The 21,044-nt window shown below is 42.0% G+C and overlaps 1 protein-coding gene across 3 annotated transcripts in view; it reads left to right on the top strand.

Annotated features, from left to right (window-relative positions):
* EPHB1 (EPH receptor B1) overlaps window positions 1–21,044 on the top strand; it is a 353,248-nt gene that overhangs the window by 249,331 nt on the left and 82,873 nt on the right. For 2 of the 3 annotated variants that reach the window (XR_010791585.1, XM_066598091.1), the window contains exons 6-9: window positions 4,957–5,081; window positions 7,850–8,012; window positions 14,866–14,974; window positions 18,765–18,880. Coding sequence is in view for 2 of the 3 variants with exons in the window: in XM_066598091.1 (XP_066454188.1) it covers window positions 4,957–5,081; window positions 7,850–8,012; window positions 14,866–14,974; window positions 18,765–18,880 (513 nt within the window). In the remaining variant the exon portion in view is untranslated. The remainder of the gene's footprint in view (window positions 1–4,956; window positions 5,082–7,849; window positions 8,013–14,865; window positions 14,975–18,764; window positions 18,881–21,044) is intronic. The other variant, XM_066598092.1, reaches the window with a different exon arrangement.

Below are 21,044 nucleotides of genomic sequence, written 5' to 3'. Positions count from 1 at the left end.
TTGGAAGTATTGAAGATCATTCCCAGAGTATTGTCACATTGTCAGCAGCACATTATTGTCTAGAATTTCCCCTCTGTCATCATTGTTCTTCTCACTAAAGCCAACGGACAGAGACCATGCCACGTAAAACATCCCCAAACCATAATGGAACCTCGCTGTACTTAACACACTCAGGCACAAGGCATCCCACAGGCATCCTCCACACCCACATTTGCCCATCTGATATGAAAATGGAGTAGCGTAATTCGTCACTTCCTGGAACGGTATTCAATCGCTCGACTGTCCAATAACGACAATCCTTACGCAATTATAGATGAGCCGATGCATTGCACTTCATGATAGATGGTTTGCGTGAAGACGCATGATCTGTATATCCAATAGCATGCATTTTCCATCACAAACACCTCCAAGGTAGCATAGTTTAGGACATGTAACATGCTAACACGCCATGATAGGACAGTGTATCATCCAGAACAGCTACCAGAGTGCAGTATGTCTATGCAGTACATGAACTGCCTATTAAATTCAATGTGAACGATGTAATGCTTCACTTGCCCTGTGGTGGTGCTGCAGGGAAATGTAACACTTGCTGATGGGTTCCCCTACAGATTACAGATGATCACTGAGAACTCCTGCAGAAGGAGTCACCAAAGTATACAATATTTATTTGAAACAAAGGCAAAATAGGGATGAGCATTAATACAACAGTAACGAAGGTGCAGTTGACCTTTTACATTTGAAGATAAGGCCGTATCTACCATTAGCTAAAATGCAGGAATAAGAACACTTTGTGAGCAGTACATAATAACAGCAATACTATGTAAACAGTATCTATAACACTCGCTTATTAGTGATACTGGCTCAAAGAAATATAAAAAGGCAGAATACAACGCACAACTTCTCCTTTGTGATCACCACCCCAACACGATCTTTGACAAAAGCTGGTTCCTGTATACACATATAATGTTCCTTTACATAACACAGTCCATAACCTGGGTTTGAGAACCAGAAACCTGCGCAATGTTAGTGTCCACACACCCTCTCCTAAGTGTGCACACCTAGAGGTTTTTCAGAGGCCAGCCACACTTACAAGTCATTGCTGATGAAGTCTCCAATTTCTCTCTTCGCCGATGTCGGTTGGCTGTCCCACTCGGAGCCACAGCATCCTGCTCTGGCAGCCCTGGAAACCATTCACCAGGCCCTCTTTACAGCTTAAGGGCGAGCACCCACTGGCGTTTGCGTTTTCCGCTGCGTTTTTCGCGGCGTTTTCGCAGCTTTTCCATTAATTTCCATGGAGAAAAATAAGGACACATATGCAACTGACAGTTCCTATGTTAAAAACGCAAACGCAACGCAAAAAAAACACCAGTGGACAGGAACACATGTTATCTCTATGCCTGTGCAGGAAAAACGCAAAACGCAGGTAAAAAAACGCCAGTGGGTGCTCGCCCTAAAGCTGTATTTACATAGGGGTTTTATAGCGTCAATTTTGCTGAGATAAAACACCGTCCGAAAATCGTGACTATCTGAAGCATTGGATTCAAATTCATTTGTTCAGATGGGTGATTTCTGGGAGCGAAAAATCGGCCGGCCAGAAAAAATAGCGCACTGGTGCCCATTTTGGCTGATCGCTATTACACGGAACCGAAAAAGATAGGTCCAGACTTTAGCCGGAATACGGCGGCTGGTCTCATAAACTCCTATGAGAGCCTATAGGAGCTGCCGGAAAAGGAAGTTGGGAGGGAGTTTAGCAGCAGTTCTGCTAAACTCCCTCCCCCTTCCATCCATCTCTCCACCCCTGGCCGGCAGCCGGCAAGGGGCAGACAAGGGGGAGAGTTTAACACGCTAGCTCCCACCCCCTCCCCCTTTGCTGGCAACCGGCATGGGGCAGAGAGGAGGAGGAAGTTTAGCAGAGCTGAACTCTCTTCTCCCACCCTACAGTATTCCGGCCGCCCGAACAGGTGACAAAACAAGAGATGCAGCGTTCCAAAATCGCATCGCCCGTGTGAAGGAGCCCTGATACTCAGCTCAGCACTCTTTTACCTTCTTTGTGCCCACTCTTTGTATCACAGCCTTAGCCAATCAGTGAGCACTTATTTAGCGTGCCTAGTTTTATCATGTCAAAATTTGCTGCTAATTTTGGCACACTTTGTAGTTTTAGGGCACTTTTTGGTGCATCTTCCAGTCCATCACCATGGTCACATTTTTAACCCTTTAGGAAAGATCATAACACTACCAGAGCTGTGAATGAACGCCTATAAATGCTGGCCTGTGTGTCTTTTTGTTAATCAAGTTTTACAAGCATGTGGCCGACTCATTCTTATTTACCACCACTCCATTTACTCCGTAAAAACCATGTAATCGGGAATTTTCTCAGCATTTCCCTTGGGCTGTGCTGATACCCTGGGTAAGCAATTTATCACTATACCTTCTTACCTCCATGCTGATCCATTGACAAACTTGGATGACCCATTGCACCAAGTCCATTTATCCCTATGGGTTGTGTTTTAGGCAGTCTACCGTAGTTGTACTTCTGCAGAAATGTGCATACCTGGCAGTGTCTACTACATACTGCTGGGTCTGAGGATGAGCAACAGTCTAAATCTTTGCGGTCTACTGCCTAGAAAACAGCACATATTGTAATTTCGATGGGGGTTGTGCAAAATGGCAAACTCCAGATCTGCTACATCTGCATTATGTAAAGCACATATACGTTGCACTCCATTACATGATGACATTATTCGTTCAAAAAATGTGTTTTGCATACATCAAAATGATCGCTCATTATCTATCACCGCATTGTATACATTGCCTCAGTATAAGGGAATGCAGATTACATTTCTATACTACATAAAAGACAACATTTACTAATTGAGGCCTTGGGGAATAGTGAAAATTATTTCCACATATTGTTAAACATTCCTTTTACCGCTCATCATCTATAAATTACTGGATTGTGTCCCAGACCCTAGCAGAGGGGGTATAACAACGATGCACGTGGTGCGGTGTCCTCCTTGTACAAAGTACTGCAAAATAAATGTAGAATACATCTGAATGTTAGGAACTTGCTAGCAGGGATTGCGATGGTGTCAAATAAGGTAAGATGGTCTAGTATGTCACTCTTAAGTAAAATTGGAAAGGTTGACCAAAATTAGAAAAACATGGCTGCTTTCTACTAGAATTAGGCCCAATCCTGTCTGTGGGTTGAGTGGTTGTGAAGCTCATGTGCATTAAAGTGAAAGGGGCCGAGCTACAATATCAGACACAACCTATGGACAGATGCAGTGTCTTAGCTTATATGTTACCCTATGTAAAATATTTTGCCCTATCCTAAGAAACAAATTATATACAAGGCTATTTGCAAATCTACTTTGGAACCTCTGGCTGGAGGTTCCATTACAAATCTGGCTCAAAATACCGGAAGAAAAAGTGCTGCATGCAGAGTTTTTTCTTCTGTCCAAAAGCCGGGAAGCTGCGTGGAAAGCTGACGGACCACATTATAGTCGATGGGGTTCATCCACTGCTGTTCGGTTTTGTCCAGAGACGGACCCATTCGGCCATGGAGATTCCCCTTTCCTGTTCCCCGAATGGAGAAACCACCCTATTCTACTTCTGCAGAAATCAGCGGGATACAGATGTAGTAAAGTTTAGCCTGAGATTTAATGTGTTAAGATAAATTTTGTGCCATGGTTTATTTACCCTTTCAGTCGCTTCTACCATTACATATTTTGTGTTAATATAAGGCCGCCTGCAGACGGCCGGGTTGGATCCGGCTGCGAGAATTCTCGCAGCAGGACCCGAGCGTCTGAAGAGAGCAGCGCGGGCACTCACCTCTCCCGCGGCCCTGGTTCTTTCTAGTGCCGGCTGCCAGGCAGCTGGCGCAAGCGCAGAGCGGGGCCGGCGGCCGGTGAGTGACATCTCTGTGCGGGGCTGCACAGAAATAGAGCATGCCGCGATTTGTTTGCCGCGGCCAAATCGCGGCCGTCTGCATAGGATTGCGTTTGTTAATGCAATCCCATGGCAGCTTCCAGGGGCGGAAATTCCGTGGGATATCCCGCCGCAGAATTTCCGCCCGTCTGCAGGCGGCTTAAGAGAACAATATTTTTCAATGGCTCAAGAAAAGATAACTTGTCGCAGAAAGTTGGCACACTCAAGTTACACTTTGCTATATCTGCAGCAGTTTATCCAAACCAGAACAGCTCAATAAATAAATAAAGCTCCAGAACCATACATAGCTCCTAACATAAATACAATACCACAACAAAACCCATAACATAAATACAGCACCAGAACCAAGCTCATAACATAAATACAGCAGCAGAACTAAGTGAAGGTGTTGCAGTGGCGCTGATATACTGACAGCGGCACCTTGCAACATCCTTGGCGGAGAAGACAGAGCCAGCTGAATAATGATTCATGTAGCCCCACAAAACACTGCCGCATGGAGGAAGAGGATCATCTGGCCAAACAGACTTAATGGGGAAGTTCATCCGCAGCCTACATCCGCCCGTTGCCCCTCCTACAAGTTGGTGCCCTAGGCGATAGTATGGGTCACATGTAGCTAAGGCCGGCCATGGACAAGTGTTTCACTGCTTTTGGAAGGAAGCACATTTTTCTAATTCTTTACCTTGTATTGCTGCAACACAAATGAGCAAAATAACATCACACAGATGTGGTAAATTGGGGTAGGCTTCTGTACAAGTCTATATTATTGGCGCATAGACGCTGAATATACAACTTTATGGTACCTCCGTGAGGAACTACTTTCTACTAACATACCACTGCAGCATTGTCTCTGTTTTATGGAATATGATAGAGCCTACCCCTGTTTTTTTCTTGCAGGCTTTCTGGAATCCATGGGTAGACGTTTTACATCCATGTGTAGTTTTACTCAAAAAATATCAAGCCCACTACATGATGTGACTAAAACCATATATTGCCATTTTATTTCTACAGCTCCCTCCACTGTACCCATCATGCACCAAGTCCGAGCTACCATGAAGAGTATTACCCTGTCTTGGCCACAACCAGAACAGCCCAATGGAATTATTCTAGACTATGAGATCCGATTTTATGAGAAGGTGAGAAATGTACTGTATGTTTTGTAGCAGAGCCGCTCATTCATCTGAAATGTCCAACCCTGAATAGCTTAGCGCTGATGTAGAATTGTAAGTTATTAGCATCGTCTTCCCAGCTTCGGTGATTATGGATGTCTTAATGATCCATAAAGAGCACAATGTTTACTAATTCAGTAATATTCTTCTTGGCTGCAGTTCCTATTACAGTAGATACATCTACTCGGAGGTCAGTAGAATTTGCTACGGCATTTTTGACTAGGTAGTGCAAACTAGGCCCCATGTACAATAAAAGGATAATAGGATTTCTTACCTGTCTGAGATCCTGCGTGCCCTTCTGGAGTGACTTTGTGGTAAATGCAAAGACTTCAACTTTTCTGATAGCTTGCTTAAAAATCTATACTAGAAATCGCTGTTTCGCCTTAACTGTAAAATTCCTTTCATGAATGTCCGTTCCTGGTGGTCACGATGCTGCCCATTGATCTGCAGTTATAAGGCCTTCAGACGATACTTTGATTTCCGTGCATTTGGCTGAAATTACAATACCAGTGATTAGATGTATTGTCTCTGCTCTGCTAGTGACGAAATCCCAATTAATACATGAATCACCTGTTAGCAGCACAAGAACGCTCTGCATTTTGCAGTTTATTATTTGCTGGTACACGGCGCTGGCAGTCATTTTGTATGTAGAACGGATGAGTATAAAAGTGAGGGGGAGGCAAACGGATTATGATATAATGATGCTGATATTGTGATGAAATGGGTGTTTGCAAGAATTAGTGTATTAAGAATTGGCTTTTCAAGCAGTTATTGTTTCATAGTTGCATAGGCTAAAAAGAAGAGCCAGGATTTTGGTGAACGAAACCGGAAGTTCGACAAAACCCCCAAAACTGCTGTATAACACTATCTAAGAGCCATAAAATCCTTGTTTAACCCTTTCCAATCCACTGTCTGACCTCTAAAGACATTATGATTTCAGGCTGTACAGCTCCGATGTTGGAAGACGTCCGTCGGGGTTCTCTTACTGTATATTACCAGCCTCACTGCTGTCGGAGCCTATCTAACGTGTCACCTCATGCAGTACTGGCTTTAGCCAGCAGATAGCGCCGTTGTATAACGGCAGAAAAAGAGTAAGCCCCTAGGAAAACCAGGATACAAATTGGATTGGAAAGGGTTAAGATTCTGATAGTCTTATCCAGGGCTTGTATGGCTCTTGGACTGTGTTATACATCAGTGTTCTGGACTAGTGTTGAACAAACTGAACCAGTAAAAGCCTATTTCAAGTAGGACTTTGCTAAAAGTTCGGTTTGGATCTGTGCCCAACCAAATATTTAGCAAAGCTCAAGCTGAAACGGGGCTCTACTGCTTTGGTTTGCTCAACTCTGCTTTATATATCCTATTTAATCAGACTCTATTGAAATCTATATTCTTCTGCACCCCTTTTAAGTATATATTTTAAAAATGCTGTCATTGTCTCTGCCTTTTACTACCTTTTGGAGTAAGCCATTCTATAATTTGACTACTCTAACTGTAAGCAACCCTGACTTATATACAGTAGATGTCTAAATCCGATTCCCTCTACATATAACGAATGTCCTTTGTAAATTCCTTAGAAAAAATGTAAGTTCAGCCCGGCAACCAAAACCGTTGTGTTCTGCTATTTCTTTCCCTAGAAGAGGTGGTCTGTTTCCTTGGCAACGAGTAGTAAACAACCAGAGGGTAGAGGAATCAATATCTGTAATATCTGGAGAATGAAGTTATTTGGAAATAAACACCTTATGAGTGAATGCATTGTTTTGCGATTTCGAACATATTGAAATAGGGTTCAGAGATGGGAATACCCCTTCAAATCTTATTTGCTTTTGCAGCAGCTGCTTGACATTGAGTAGGGCTGCTTAGCTTACGTGTAACTAGAATACCCAAGTCACTAAAGTAAGAAGCAAAAAGTGTACAGTTTAAAGGGGTTGTCAAATTTGGAAAACAAATATTACCACTTTTGTTCATGGTTTTGTATCTGGTCTTGCAGCTCAGCTCCATTCACTTAAATGAACCTGAGCTGCAATACTGCATGTATCCTATTGACAAGTGTGGCATATGCTCAAGGCCATTTTCTGTGCATGCGTGAATAAACAGAATTACTCCTATCAAGGAGATCTTTAAACTCTATAGGGAGCAAATGTCTAAGACCAAAGAACTGAGTCCTGTTGGACACTCAGGGTGCCGTCACCTAAAGGGGTTGTGCAGTTGGAAACTATTTAGGGCCTATACACAGAATAGGTCATCAATAATAGATCAGAGTGGGATCTTCACCCAAGATGGGAACTTTGTCTGTAATACAAAGCCTGACCACTGCAGGGGGAATGGAGCACTCTGCTTTCTGCAAAAAACTACTCAATGCACAAGCACACTGACCTGGCAAACAACTGACCGGCGAGGGTCCTTTTTGGTAGACCACGACTAATCTGCTATTGGTGGCCTATCCCTATGGATAGGCCATTAATAATTTACAACTGGACAACCCCTTTAAGGAAAACATTGCAGAGGGCTAGATGTCCACTGTACAGTATTTTCCGTATATCACACATTTGCTCCACAAAGAAGCTTGTCTTACCTGATTGTTATTTATCCATGCATAAAAAGTGGGACGAAGTAGAGCTTATTTTTGCTGAAACATAGAGGCTACAAACTTCAAAACTAATCAGATGTGACATTACTAAATGCCTTAACATGTAATTGCTTTTTCTTTTCCTTAATTACTTTTTTCTTATTATCAGGATCACAATGAATTTAACTCTTCTATAGCCAAGAGCCAAACAAACACAGCAAGCATAGATGGCCTGAGGCCGGGAGTTGTCTATGTGGTGCAGGTCCGAGCACGAACTGTGGCGGGTTATGGGAAATACAGTGGGAAAATGTGCTTCCAAACCCTTACTGATGGTAAGTGATCACTTGACTAGGAACATCAGAGTTCAGTTTCGAAGTAGGTAGTCAAATATCACATTCGCACTTATATCACCTGAATGGTAATGGTAACAGATGTACATTAACTGTTCAAAAGGTTAGAACACCTCAGTTTTTCCAGATTTTTTTTACATTAACAGTTCAAGTCCACCAAATAATGTGAAATAGTTCAAAAGTAAGTAAAAAACATAAAAATATTATGACATTATAACAATAGTCTGAATTTATGATTTCAACCAAAGGGCTTTTTTTTCAGGGAACACAAGGACAGCTGCTCTGCAGCATAGAAAACAAATTATGGTTTGAAATCGGATGCAAACCGTTCCTACAGGTGTCTTAACTTTTGATGATTACTTTCAAACTCTCAGTTTTGCTCTTTAGGACGAAGCAAGTTACTATCATAATGGCAAGAAAAAGGCAATTTATCAAACGGGACAGACAGACAATTATAACCCTTAGAAGTGTAGGTCAGTCCATTTCCTATATCATCAAAAGGTACTTGGATAGTGAAAGAAACTGACAGGAAGAGGTAAGTGTTATACTTGCCTCCACTATCCTTCCCCTGGTGTCAGCATTGGAAGCTGACACTCAATGCATTATGATGGGTGAACTACTTAGCAGCATCATTCCAGTGCTGACTCTGGGGGAACAACAGCAGAGGCAAGTATAAAACTTACATTCTCGGACTCAGCGGGTCACCTACTTTCCACCCTTAAAGTAGGTTTCACTTTTTAAAGTTACAGTGACCAAATAAAATAGCAATCGGTCATCAAACAATAAATTATGGACAACTATATTCATTTTATCATCCACTCCAGGGCTATCAAAACCCTGTTACACAGAGACCCTGCCAAACTAGTGGCAAACTGCTCATTATATGTGCATAGAGGGGATCCCAAGCAGCAGACTCCCCACTATGATGTTCACATACTATAACAGGGTATATGGAAAGCAGTTGACAAGATAGTCCCTTTAGGTATGCCCTAAAAGGGTACTTCAAGGGGGTATTAAAAAAAAAGGATACTGGCCCCATATATTATTGTACATGCAGCATCCTAGTATTCTATCTATAGCCAAAAGGAATATTGCCTTTGGCCATAAACATCAGCCTCCGATGATTCTGGATGATGAAAAGCAGAACTAGTTCTTACCAGACGTAAATATGATAGTCAGCAGTTAAGAGCTATTTCTACCGAGGCAAACATATTGTACAACGTTGCAGTGAAGGAATCCAATGAGGTTTATGATATATATTATGTCTTCTTTTATAACCATCTACATATAGGGAAATGAGCTCTCTGTATGGGTCATTTGGTTGGTTACTGCCATCAGATTCCATATGAAGAATTGATTGGCATGTTAACGTATTCTGATGTTGCCAATGAAGTGTAAAATGGAACATATATTAGATTTCAAACTATATATGGCTCATTGAATCTGAGCATTCCTTACACATTTCATACAATATACTTCCTGTGTATTTACATTTAGGATCTTGCCTCCAGAGAAATAGTCCAAAATATATGTAACTCTCGGTCCCGTTCTTTTTTAGAATTCCTCTCCGTTCCATCAGTGTATTATACGTAAAATCTAATTTTTCCTTCATTTGCTAAATAATCAAATTCCAACACATGTGTCACTATTTGACAGACACAAGGGTTCTCCTCCACGAGCGGAAACATTCCACCCACGCTGGCACGGGGCACACAGCCAGACTATTGCATGCGTAACACTGCTGGGCATCACTCCTTACCAAGTCTGGGCATTAGGAAAGGAGGTAGAGTTGCCAAGAGATGCTGTGCGTATGTATTGTTCCAAGGAGATTAACACCTTCCTTGCCAATCCTCTTTGGCCTGTGTGCCCAATAAAGGTTAGGTGGATGTTGGCCAAGATACAGAGGAGGTGATTTTTTTTGCTATGTTTACACACAGCTGAGAGTAAAACAATGGATACTATATGGAATGCTAGAAAATAAAAGTATTGTATAGATATAAGAGCAAAATGTCCCACCCTGTCCTGTCATTTGTTTCCGATACCATTTGTCCTTTGGCATAAAATGCTACTCCCGATAGTCCTTTACTCATCCACAAGCCTTAATGTAGCATCTCCCTTATCAACACGGAAATATGGTCATTAAAACCAGAACCGCCCTAAATGTTCATTAATGTCAGTGAGTTATAGAGGTTGGATAATCATTTGGGAAGTATTAAACAGAAAGGTCAGACAGCATGGGCCATGGAAAGTTAAACAGGAGGACATTTCAGAAGACGAACAAGAGCAGGAAGATAAGATACCGCATGTACAGGAAGAGAACTAGGGAGGGAGACATCACTAGTCAATGAGGTGTCCAAGAGAAGCCAAGCATGTCACTGCCTAGCATGTCACAAAATACAACAACTGGGAACAATGGGAAGCTTTTATCTTCAATGACCTCCCATAAGCAGAGGGTTCCTGTTTCCATAAATTTTGGGTTTATTAAATGGAAGGGAAATTAAATTATACTGAACTGGGTACCGTACATAGTACTATAGTACGTAAGGCTGAAAAAGACCTATGTCCATCCAGTTCAGGCTATTATCCTGCAATGTTGATCCAGAAAAAAGCAAAAAGAAAAAATTCCTTCCCGACTCCAAATCTCAGAATTATCCCTGGATCAGCGACCCTTCTTAAGTAAACTAGTGACTATAGCATGTAAAATTATTACACTCAAGAAAGGCGTCCAGGCCCCTCTTTGTACTCTTTTAGTGGGTTCCCCATCACCATGTCCTCAGGCAGAGAACTCCACAGTCTCACTGCTCTTACAGTAAAGAACCCCCTTCTATATTGCTGTAGAAACCTTCTTTCCTTTAGACACAGAGGATGCTTTCTTGTTACAGTCACAGTCCTGGGTACAAATAGTTGATGGAAAAGATCTCTGTATTGACCCCTAATATATTTATACACCGTTATTAAGTGACCCCCTCAGCCATCTTTTTTCTAACCTGAACAACATGTTGGGATAAAGCTTGGTTAACATGTTAGCAATTTCCACTACAAACCAAGTGAGAATATTGGAAAATAGTGATGAATGTTGCGTATTGCATGACCGAATCCCATCTGACCTAGAAAAAATTTTTTTTCACCTATCCGTTCACTTGAATCACGTTAAAGGGATTATCCAGGATTAGAAAAACATGACTGCTTTCTTTCAAAAATAGCACCTCACCTGTCCACAGGTTGTGTGTGGTATTGCAGCTTGACCCATTCACTTCAATGGCATGAGCTGCAATAACAGACACAAGGCATAAGCAAGTGTAACACTGTTATCGGAAGAAAGCAACCATGTTTTTCTACTGCTTGACAACTCTCTTTAAAACAGGGATCGGCATGGGTATATCATTACTGTTAGACTAGGCTTTTATATTAGCATAGTTATTCACTATTGGGGCATCTGGGGCTAATATACAGTGGTCTTCCAATCTGAAACCAACTCATTTTTGCCAGAGCAGAGCACAATTGCTAATCAGGTCTCCACAATTGCTAACTATAGGCTGTTGGTATCCTTGCAATATATGAATGCCCATCGATTTTAGTAGGGAACCATATACTTAACTAGTCATTGAAGAACGTCCTCCCTGAAAATATATTGTGAAAAAGGGTCCGGCCCGTAAATGTCAATATATTTAATAGAAGTTTACATGTTAAACAGGATGGAAATTAAAACGGTTAGTTTGGATCCCGTTGATAATAAGTGTGTGAATATTGCCTTAAGCTATTTCAACCTTTGCAGTTCTTCCCTTCCTACATTTTTATGTCTACAGTTTTCATTCTTTGTCCTTGAGCCGCTGCTTGCAAATTGATCATTTTTCTTCAAATGCTCCAAAAAAAATAAAATAAATAAAATAGAAAAAAACACAATCTCCTGTTGATAAAAAATGGATTCAGAACCAACAGAGCGTGATTGAAACGTTTTTACTACTTTGCTGCAGGACTGGTATTTAAAAAGGCAAGCCTGTCTACAGTACATAGATTTACAGTTGTAAGAAAAATAAATAAGTGAACCCTTTGGAATGACCTCGATTTCTGCATTTATTACTAGTAAAATATAATGTGATTGCTGAAAAACACGAACGGTACAACTGTTTGTGTTATTAGATTAGTTTGAATGTGTTTATCTAATTGTGACTTGTATAACAACTAGGGATGAGCGAGTATACTCGCTAAGGCACTACTCGCTCGAGTAATGTGCCTTAGCCGAGTATCTCCCCGCTCGTCCCTAAAGATTCAGGGGCCAGCGCGGGGCGGGGAGCTGCGGGGGAGAGCGGGGAGGAACGGAGGGGAGATCTCTCTCTCTCCCCCCTGCTCCCCGCCGCAACTCACCTGTCAGCTGCGGCGGCCCCCGAATCTTCAGGGACGAGCGGGGAGATACTCGGCTAAGGCACATTACTCGAGCGAGTAGTGCCTTAGCGAGTATACTCGCTCATTCTTAATAACAACCAGATCACATTTTGTTAGTAATCAATGCAGAAATCCACATAATTTCTCAGAGTTCACTTACTTTTTTCTTGCAACTGTATATAATAAATTTGATCTTTGGTTCTCTGTAAGTAGTCATCACTCCACCTAACTTCTCCGGTTCTTAGAACTTCCAGGAGCATTTACATCAATGTACACTGGACAATCACTGCATTTGGATCAGCTAGTAAGTGACATCCTGTGATCAGTAACGTGGTACCAGAGGATGGGTGCATCACAATCTGCTCTCAGATAATGTGCTAGTGTTTTCTCTGTGCATTTGGCAATTATGGGTAAACATGGTGACTTGAGTAACTATGACCGCAGACAGATTGTTGGTACCTGGAGGTCTGGTGCCAGTATTTCTGAAACAGTCGCACTTGTTGGTTGTTCTCAAACCACGGTATCAAGAGTGTACCAAAACTAGTTGAACCACGGACAGACATCCAAGAGACAATCACACAGCGGCAGGTCACGTGTAGTTGATCTTAGAGACAAGCCTCAGGTGGCGCATCTGATATCTCAGCAACGACATGCCAAAGTAGACCAACTTACCCAACAGTACAACAGTGGGAAGTTAGACACATTTCCACAATGACCATGAAGCGTATCTTTAGTTGACTGGGTTTCAATAGCTGGAGAGCGACAAGGGTTCCTCTTATGACTCCATGTCATTGCCAACATGGGCTCAGGAAAGACATCAGTGGATTTTGAACATATGACAAAAGGTCATCCGAAGTGCACAGTCATGTTTCCTGATGAACCATATGGATGACAAGATCTGCATCTAAGGTAAACTGCATGAAGCCGTAACCCATGGGTGCACCATTGGGGTTCAACGGGCCGGTAATAGTGGTGTTATGGTCTGGGGAGTGTTTTCCTGGCATGGCTGTAGTGTCATCATACCACAATCTTTAAATATTGAACACTACAGGGACCTGTTATCTGACCATTTGCACCCATATCTTCAGGAAGCTTTTCCTGAACACAGTTCCATCTTTTAACATGACACTGTTCCAAGCCTTCAAGCTCAATCACTATGGAGAGATTGGAGAAACATGACAATGAATTATCCACACAGCCTTGGTCCCCAAACTCACTGGGCTGTAATCCTTGGATATACGAAAAACTTTGGCAGCATACAAGGGTGCAAATCCATAGAAAAATGTATTCTCCCATCACATACAAAAATGGTGACATTTCAGCCATATTGGACTTTTTCAAGCTTGGGAAAGGCCAATATGGCTGAAACGTCGCCATTTTTGTATGTGATGGGAGAATACATTCTTCTATGGATTTGCACCCTTGTATGCTGCCGAAGTTTTTCGTATATCCATGGAAATTGTTTAGGAGTTGGATTCGGTCTCCTAAGTATCTTGGCTACTGCATTTATTAGCCCGACCCGGATTGGGGTTTATATGGTGCTGCTGACGCATCCTTCTACGTTTCTGGGCTGTAACCCTTTTGATCATGTTTGGGATATGCAGGAAAGGGCTGTGAGATCTGCTCTCACTTATCTACAAAATGTGCACCGACGGAGCTGCAGCAGTGAGCATGGGTCTAGTTGAGGATGGAAGATGTTCACCACCTTGTGGCATCTGTTCCCTGACGTCTAAAAACCATAACCTCCTGAAAAGATGGACCAATCTGTTATTCAGTAGGTGTTCCTAATGCAGTGATTGTTCAGTGTATTCGATTTCCTCATATGGGGCAGAGAGACCTTTGAGACTCCCATTTACAGTAGGATCCAGGGTATGGATAACACCGCAATTTCTGCACGCCCAATAAATGCACCTGTGGTGTTCATGCCAATTGATACAATTAAGTATCAATTAGCCTGTAGGTGAATAGCATGACAATTTTGGTAGAGGTTCTTGAAATCATTGCACACTGTCAAAATTTGTAGCCTGTAAACCTCATTTAGGGCTCCTTCTAAGAAGGTAAATAATATGTTTTCTACCCCTTACTGCCCGGTGGTAAGCGACATTCGCTCATTTTGATGAACACAGAGAATTCTGTATGTGTACGTCTTTTACCATGAGAACCACATGAATATATTTGTACGTACACAAGAAATTACGAGAAGATAGGTTTCTGACAGATTTTCTGACCTTTGCAAAGAGACTGGGCTCATAATGGAGACTTGACATTTTAGATGGTTCAACATGAATCATGAAAGGAACATACATATATTAAGGATCTGACTGAAGGTCTAGATTTGTAGATTTGCTTGCATGCTCTATGTGACACAAATGATAGGGTACATTACAAAAGGCTGATTGTTGTAGGGCTGCCTGGCAGGACCCTGTGTAATTCTTTTGTATCCCCTTTTTAGAGGAATACAAATCCGAGCTCAGAGAGCAGCTTCCCTTGATTGCCGGTTCGGCTGCTGCAGGCGTCGTCTTCATAGTGTCTCTGGTGGCCATCTCCATTGTCTGCAGCAGGTGAGTATGCTCTGCTGTCTTTATGTCACTTGATGGGGGTTACAGCTGTGATTTCTTTGTAAGTATGTGTCACGTTAAAGTGAAGAACGGAGCAATAACATCTTTTCTGTCTCTCTGTGGATTGCAGGATGTTCACACTGCCTGATAAATGGATGTGCTACAGTACATATATACCCACGTACACATATACTACAATGACGGCACATTATATAGCAAATTAATATATAGCGTCATGTTTTGGATTAAAATCACAGTTATAAGGAGAGCTTACAAATTGTGATTTAGGGCGAGCACCCACTGGCGTTTTTTTACCTGCGTTTTGCGTTTTGCGTTTTGCGTTTTTCCTGCACAGGCATAGAGATAACATGTGTTCCTGTCCACTGGCGTTTTTTTTGCGTTGCGTTTGCGTTTTTAACATAGGAACTGTCAGTTGCATATGTGTCCCTATTTTTCTCCTAATGCACCCATGAATGTCAATGGAAATTAACGGAAAACGCCGCGAAAACGCCGCGAAAAACGCCGCGAAAAACGCGCGGATAAAACGCGAGAAACGCGGCGAAAACGCTGCGTTTTTTTCCCGCGGAGAACGCAAACGCCAGTGGGTGCTCGCCCTTACGCTGATATGTATAAAGTAGTCCTGGAAAAATCACTAGGGAAAAAATTACATAAGGCCGGTTTCATATCTACGGAGGTGCCATCTCAGATATGGCTCAAAATACCGGAAGAAGCTGAGCTGCATGCAACATTTTTTCTAACATCGAAAGACCGGGCAGCTGGGCGGACCCTATTATAGACAATGGGGTCCATCCACCAGTGTTCAGTCCCGTTCTGAGATGGGTTACATTGTACTCAATGGGTTCCGTCCTGAGATGGGCCTCATTGTAGTCAATGGGGTCCATCCGGTGCCATTCGGTTCTGTCCAGAGACAGAATCATTTGGCTGCTGGAGCAGGAATGCGGAATCCCTGATGAAGATATGAAACCACCCTGACCTATATTTTTGTGTCTTCTCGTAGCAATACCCGCATTTTTGTAGCGCTACGTGCGAGGATTTTCGGGGGATGGAGGGGGAGGCTTGAAATATAAGCCCTAGCCTGAAAATAAGCCTTAACTGCAGAATTTTTTTTAAATTAAATATACACTACCGTTCAAAAGTTTGGGGTCACCCAAACAATTTTGTGTTTTCCATGAAAAGTCACACTTATTCACCACCATGCGTTGTGAAATGAATAGAAAATAGAGTCAAGACATTGACAAGGTTAGAAATAATGATTTGTATTTGAAATAACATTGTTTTTACATCAAACTTTGCTTTCGTCAAAGAATCCTCCTTTTGCAGCAATTACAGCATTGCACACCTTTGACATTCTAGCTGTTAATTTGTTGAGGTAAGCTTGTGAAATTGCACCCCACGCTTCTAGAAGCATCTCCCACAAGTTGGATTGGTTGGATGGGCACTTCTAGCGTACCATACGGTCAAGCTGCTCCCACAACAGCTCAATGGGGTTCAGATCTGGTGACTGCGCTGGCCACTCCATTACCGATAGAATACCAGCTGCCTGCTTCTGCTGTAAATAGTTCTTGCACAATTTGGAGGTGTGTTTAGGGTCATTGTCCTGTTGTAGGATGAAATTGGTTCCAATCAAGCGCTGTCCACTGGGTATGGCATGGCGTTGCAAAATGGAGTGATAGCCTTCCTTATTCAGAATCCCTTTTACCCTGTACAAATCTCCCACCTTACCAGCACCAAAGCAACCCCAGACCATCACATTACCTCCACCATGCTTAACAGATGGCGTCAGGCATTCTTCCAGCATCTTTTCATTTGTTCTGCGTCTCACAAACGTTCTTCTTTGTGATCCAAACACCTCAAACTTGGATTCATCCGTCCACAACACTTTTTTCCAGTCTTCCTCTGTCCAATGTCTGTGTTCTTTTGCCCATCTTAATCTTTTTCTTTTATTGGCCAGTCTCAGATATGGCTTTTTCTTTGCCACTCTGCCCTGAAGCCCAAAATCCCGCAGCCGCCTCTTCACTGTAGATGTTGACACTGGTGTTTTGCGGGTACTATTTAATGAAGATGCCAGTTGGGTACCTGTGAGGCGTCTGTTTCTCAAACTAGAGACTCTAATGTGCTTATCTTCTTGCTTAGTTGTGCAACGCGGCCTCCCACTTCTTTTTCTACTCTGGTTAGAGCCTGTTTGTGCTGTCCTCTGAAGGGAGTAGTACACACCGTTGTAGGAAATCTTCAATTTCTTAGCAATTTCTCGCATGGAATAGCCTTCATTTCTAAGAACAAGAATAGACTGTCGAGTTTCAGATGAAAGTTCTCTTTTTCTGGCCATTTTGAGCGTTTAATTGACCCCACAAATGTGATGCTCCAGAAACTCAATCTGCTCACAGGAAGGTCAGTTTTGTAGCTTCTGTAACGAGCTAGACTGTTTTCAGATGTGTGAACATGATTGCACAAGGGTTTTCTAATCATCAATTAGCCTTCTGAGCCAATGAGCAAACACATTGTACCTTTAGAACACTGGAGTGATAGTTGCTGGAAATGGGCCTCTATTCACCTTTGTAGATTTTGCACAAAAAAACAGGCATTTGCAGCTAGAATAGTCATTTACCACATTAGCAATGTATAGAGTGCATTTGTTTACAGTTAGGACTAGTTTAAAGTTATCTTCATTGAAAAGTACAGTGCTTTTCCTTCAAAAATAAGGACATTTCAATGTGACCCCAAACTTTTGAACGGTAGTGTACTTCCCCTAGAAGCGCTGTCCGGGGCTCCGCTGCAACTTCCTCCTGTCCCCAACACTGGTCTTCTTCATCTCTTCTGGCTAGGGATTGAAAAATCTCCGCCTCATGGAAGCGCTGGCTGTGATTGGCTGACGCTTAGCCAATCTGAGCTAGCGCTCAATGAATGGCTGTGATTGGTTCATCGAGTGCTGGCTGTGATTGGCTAAGCATCAGCCAATCAGAGGCAGTGCTTCCAGGAGGCGGGAATTTTTCAGAAGAGATGAAGGACAATAGTGCTGGGGACTGGGAAAAAGATGCAGTGGAGCAGGCAGCGCTTCTAAGGTAATGTATACGGTTTTTTTTTCCTGCGCAATTTTTGTGCTGCGATATCGCATGCTACAAAACAGCGCACATGTGAATTAACCCATAGGAAGGCATCACATAGATTAAATTTGTAGCAACACGACAAAATCGTGCGACTTTGTTGCCCAGGTGAAGGAGGTCTTAAGCCCCATGAACTATGCTATAGGGCTCAAAGGTGAGGGAAAAGGATTCTGGGCAGCTGTGTTTAATACTCAACAACTGACCCTTTCCTGAGCAGTGTCCCCTTGAAGTTATCATGCGCACACAGCTTGACTCTTTTCAGTTGGCTCTCTGCTGATGTTCTCCCATCAAAATGAATGGGTGAGCACGAGTACTGAGCCCTATAAGTGACTTATCGGTGCTGCACAGTCGGTTACTAGGGTCTTAAAGGGAATCTGTCAGTTTCTTTGGCGTAGTCAATACAAAAGAGTAGAGCACTGTGTAAACCACAGCTGAACTTCTGCAGGCAAAAGGCACATCATCCATACGAGCAGCCCTCATTTCTTAAGAATGGTGGTAGACCATGCAGAGGTCCAATGTAGTCACCAGATATCCATGTCTCCTGTTAATAAGTAACACCCTTAAACTATTTAGCAGTTACGCATATGAATGAGCCATCTGATCCTCCAACTGACTTCATTATAGCAATTTGCATCAATATTTTTCAAGTCTAGTGTATTTTTGTATTTCAGAAAGAGAACCTACAGCAAAGAGGCAGTGTACAGTGATAAACTGCAGCACTACAGCACCGGCAGAGGTAAGACGGAGCCACCAGGGACCACATATGTCAGCAGAGTTCAAGCTTATGGTTAAGTATTAAATCTAAGTACAGCAATACTCAACATTTTTAAAGTGCATCTGTCAACATAACGCATATGGGGTCATCCGTTCTGTTGGATGAATCAATATCTACGTGAACACACTGCCTTGGTAATAAGTGGCTGCAGTATGGCAGGTCATAGTGATAAAGTATTAGGCTGCATTAAATGACTGTATCCAATATGCATTAAGGACTTGCATATTTGGGGCAGGGTAACCTTCGGTTTATGAGAGCTGCAATGTTTTATACTTGTTTTTTACTTCTTATTTTAAAGCACAGACTATATTGCTACTCCACTAGACAATTCCTCCACTATGAGTTATCTCACCGCAGACAATATATTTTCTTACGAGAATCTCCGCTCCTTTCGGCTCCCAAGATGCTCAGTAAACATCTGTTCATTTCCACTACAGAAGAAACGTTGTATTACACGACAGCTATTAAAATGAATAGAAGTCCATGTTATACCTGAATGACCCTGCCGGAGTGACAGCCAATGCTTGTTAGAGACTCTCAGCTCTGACCCATAGAGAGGGGTCCAAAGTAGGGAACCATTTTTATGACCTCTATATCCTGTAGCGTATATAAACATGGGTGGCCGTATTGAGGCAACATTTTAATCATTACGGATTTATATTTTGGGCAATACTTTGGCATGCTTTAGTTTGGGTCATACGACCTCCTTTACACTGGGCAAGCCGTCATTTATTTCAAGTATCGGGGTGGTATTTTAACACACCGCATTATTTTTTCTGTAAAATGGCATTTTTTGATGCAGGTTTTTGAGTCAAAGCCAGAAGTTGATCCAGCAGTAAGTCCCATAATGTAACATTAGCCACATATTGGTAGGTTAGAAGATACCCAAAATCTAGTATTACTCAGGCTGTATTCACAAAAGGGGCGACCATGTGGCATTTCCTATCACATATGGCCACCACAACCAAATAATGCCAGCATATCTAAAAGGGGTTGTCCCACTTAATAAATATATATATATATATATATATATATATATATATATATATATATATATATATATATATATATATATTTCTATATATAGATATATATTTCTATATATATATATATATATACATACATATGCATGTAAAACACTTGACCATGATTTAAAACAACAAAAGGAGCGACACACCTCTCTTCTTTCCCTGGTGAGTAGTGCAACAGCTCCTGTGGTTCCCCTGGTTTGTGTTTATAGTGGAAGTCAGGTGACCGCTGCAGCCAATCAGAGGCCACAGTGTCTCTATAAACCTGGAGGGTGCAGTTGTACTTTTTTACTAGGTGGGAGGAGAGAGGTGAGGATTGCTTCTTTTGTTGCGGGACAACCCTTTTAAAATAATTGCGACAATTTGGCTGCTCCTCTAATTTTTGATTTACCAAAAATTTAATTTTATACACTTCGAATTAAAATTATTTTTACATTGGAACATAATAGAAATATCTGCAGCATCTTTCCAGAGGAGGGAAAAGGTTACATTTATATGAACAAATTCTTTAGTCTTGTTTATTTATTTTTTTCACTTTTTGAACTTTAAACCTCTACGAAAATCTGTAGCATTAAGTCTTAAGTCTTAGAAAATAAACCAGTACTAGAAATTTCAGATATCCACAATGGTCTTATTATCTTTCCATTTTCCTTCTAGTACTGTGCTCTTTCTTAGCTTTTCCTGATGTCCTTTCAGTTACCTGACACTCCCATCCCCCCTCTCCATTTTCCCCTTTCTCATCACTTCTTATCAGGCCCGTGTCCCATTGCACATCACTCAGTGGCTGCAGCTGCTCGCTCTCACCTTTGCTATGGCCTCCAATCACAGGCCCTTGTCACATGTGATGAATCTTGATTTCTTGGTAGAGTCGTCCCTTCATTTATCTGCTAATAGGTTTCTTATGACACAGTAAATAATAGCCAGGCTGCGGGTTAGAGTCTGCATAACATTGCCTGTCCCCAATCTGTCAGTCTCAGTACATAGAGTGTCCCACATTCTCATCTTAGACTGGCTGGGGAATGCAGAGGTGTGATGGATGTCCTCAGTAAAGAAGAGGTGCAGCAGTGCTGACCATGAGAGAGAAATTAACATTGCACTCTATCTCATATCTATCTATCTATCTATCTATCTATCTATCTATCTATCTA

The sequence above is a fragment of the Eleutherodactylus coqui genome, chromosome 1 (genome assembly GCF_035609145.1).
Source record: "Eleutherodactylus coqui strain aEleCoq1 chromosome 1, aEleCoq1.hap1, whole genome shotgun sequence".
In the NCBI taxonomy this organism is placed as follows: domain Eukaryota; kingdom Metazoa; phylum Chordata; class Amphibia; order Anura; family Eleutherodactylidae; genus Eleutherodactylus; species Eleutherodactylus coqui.
This window is presented reverse-complemented; position numbering and strand designations above follow the sequence as displayed.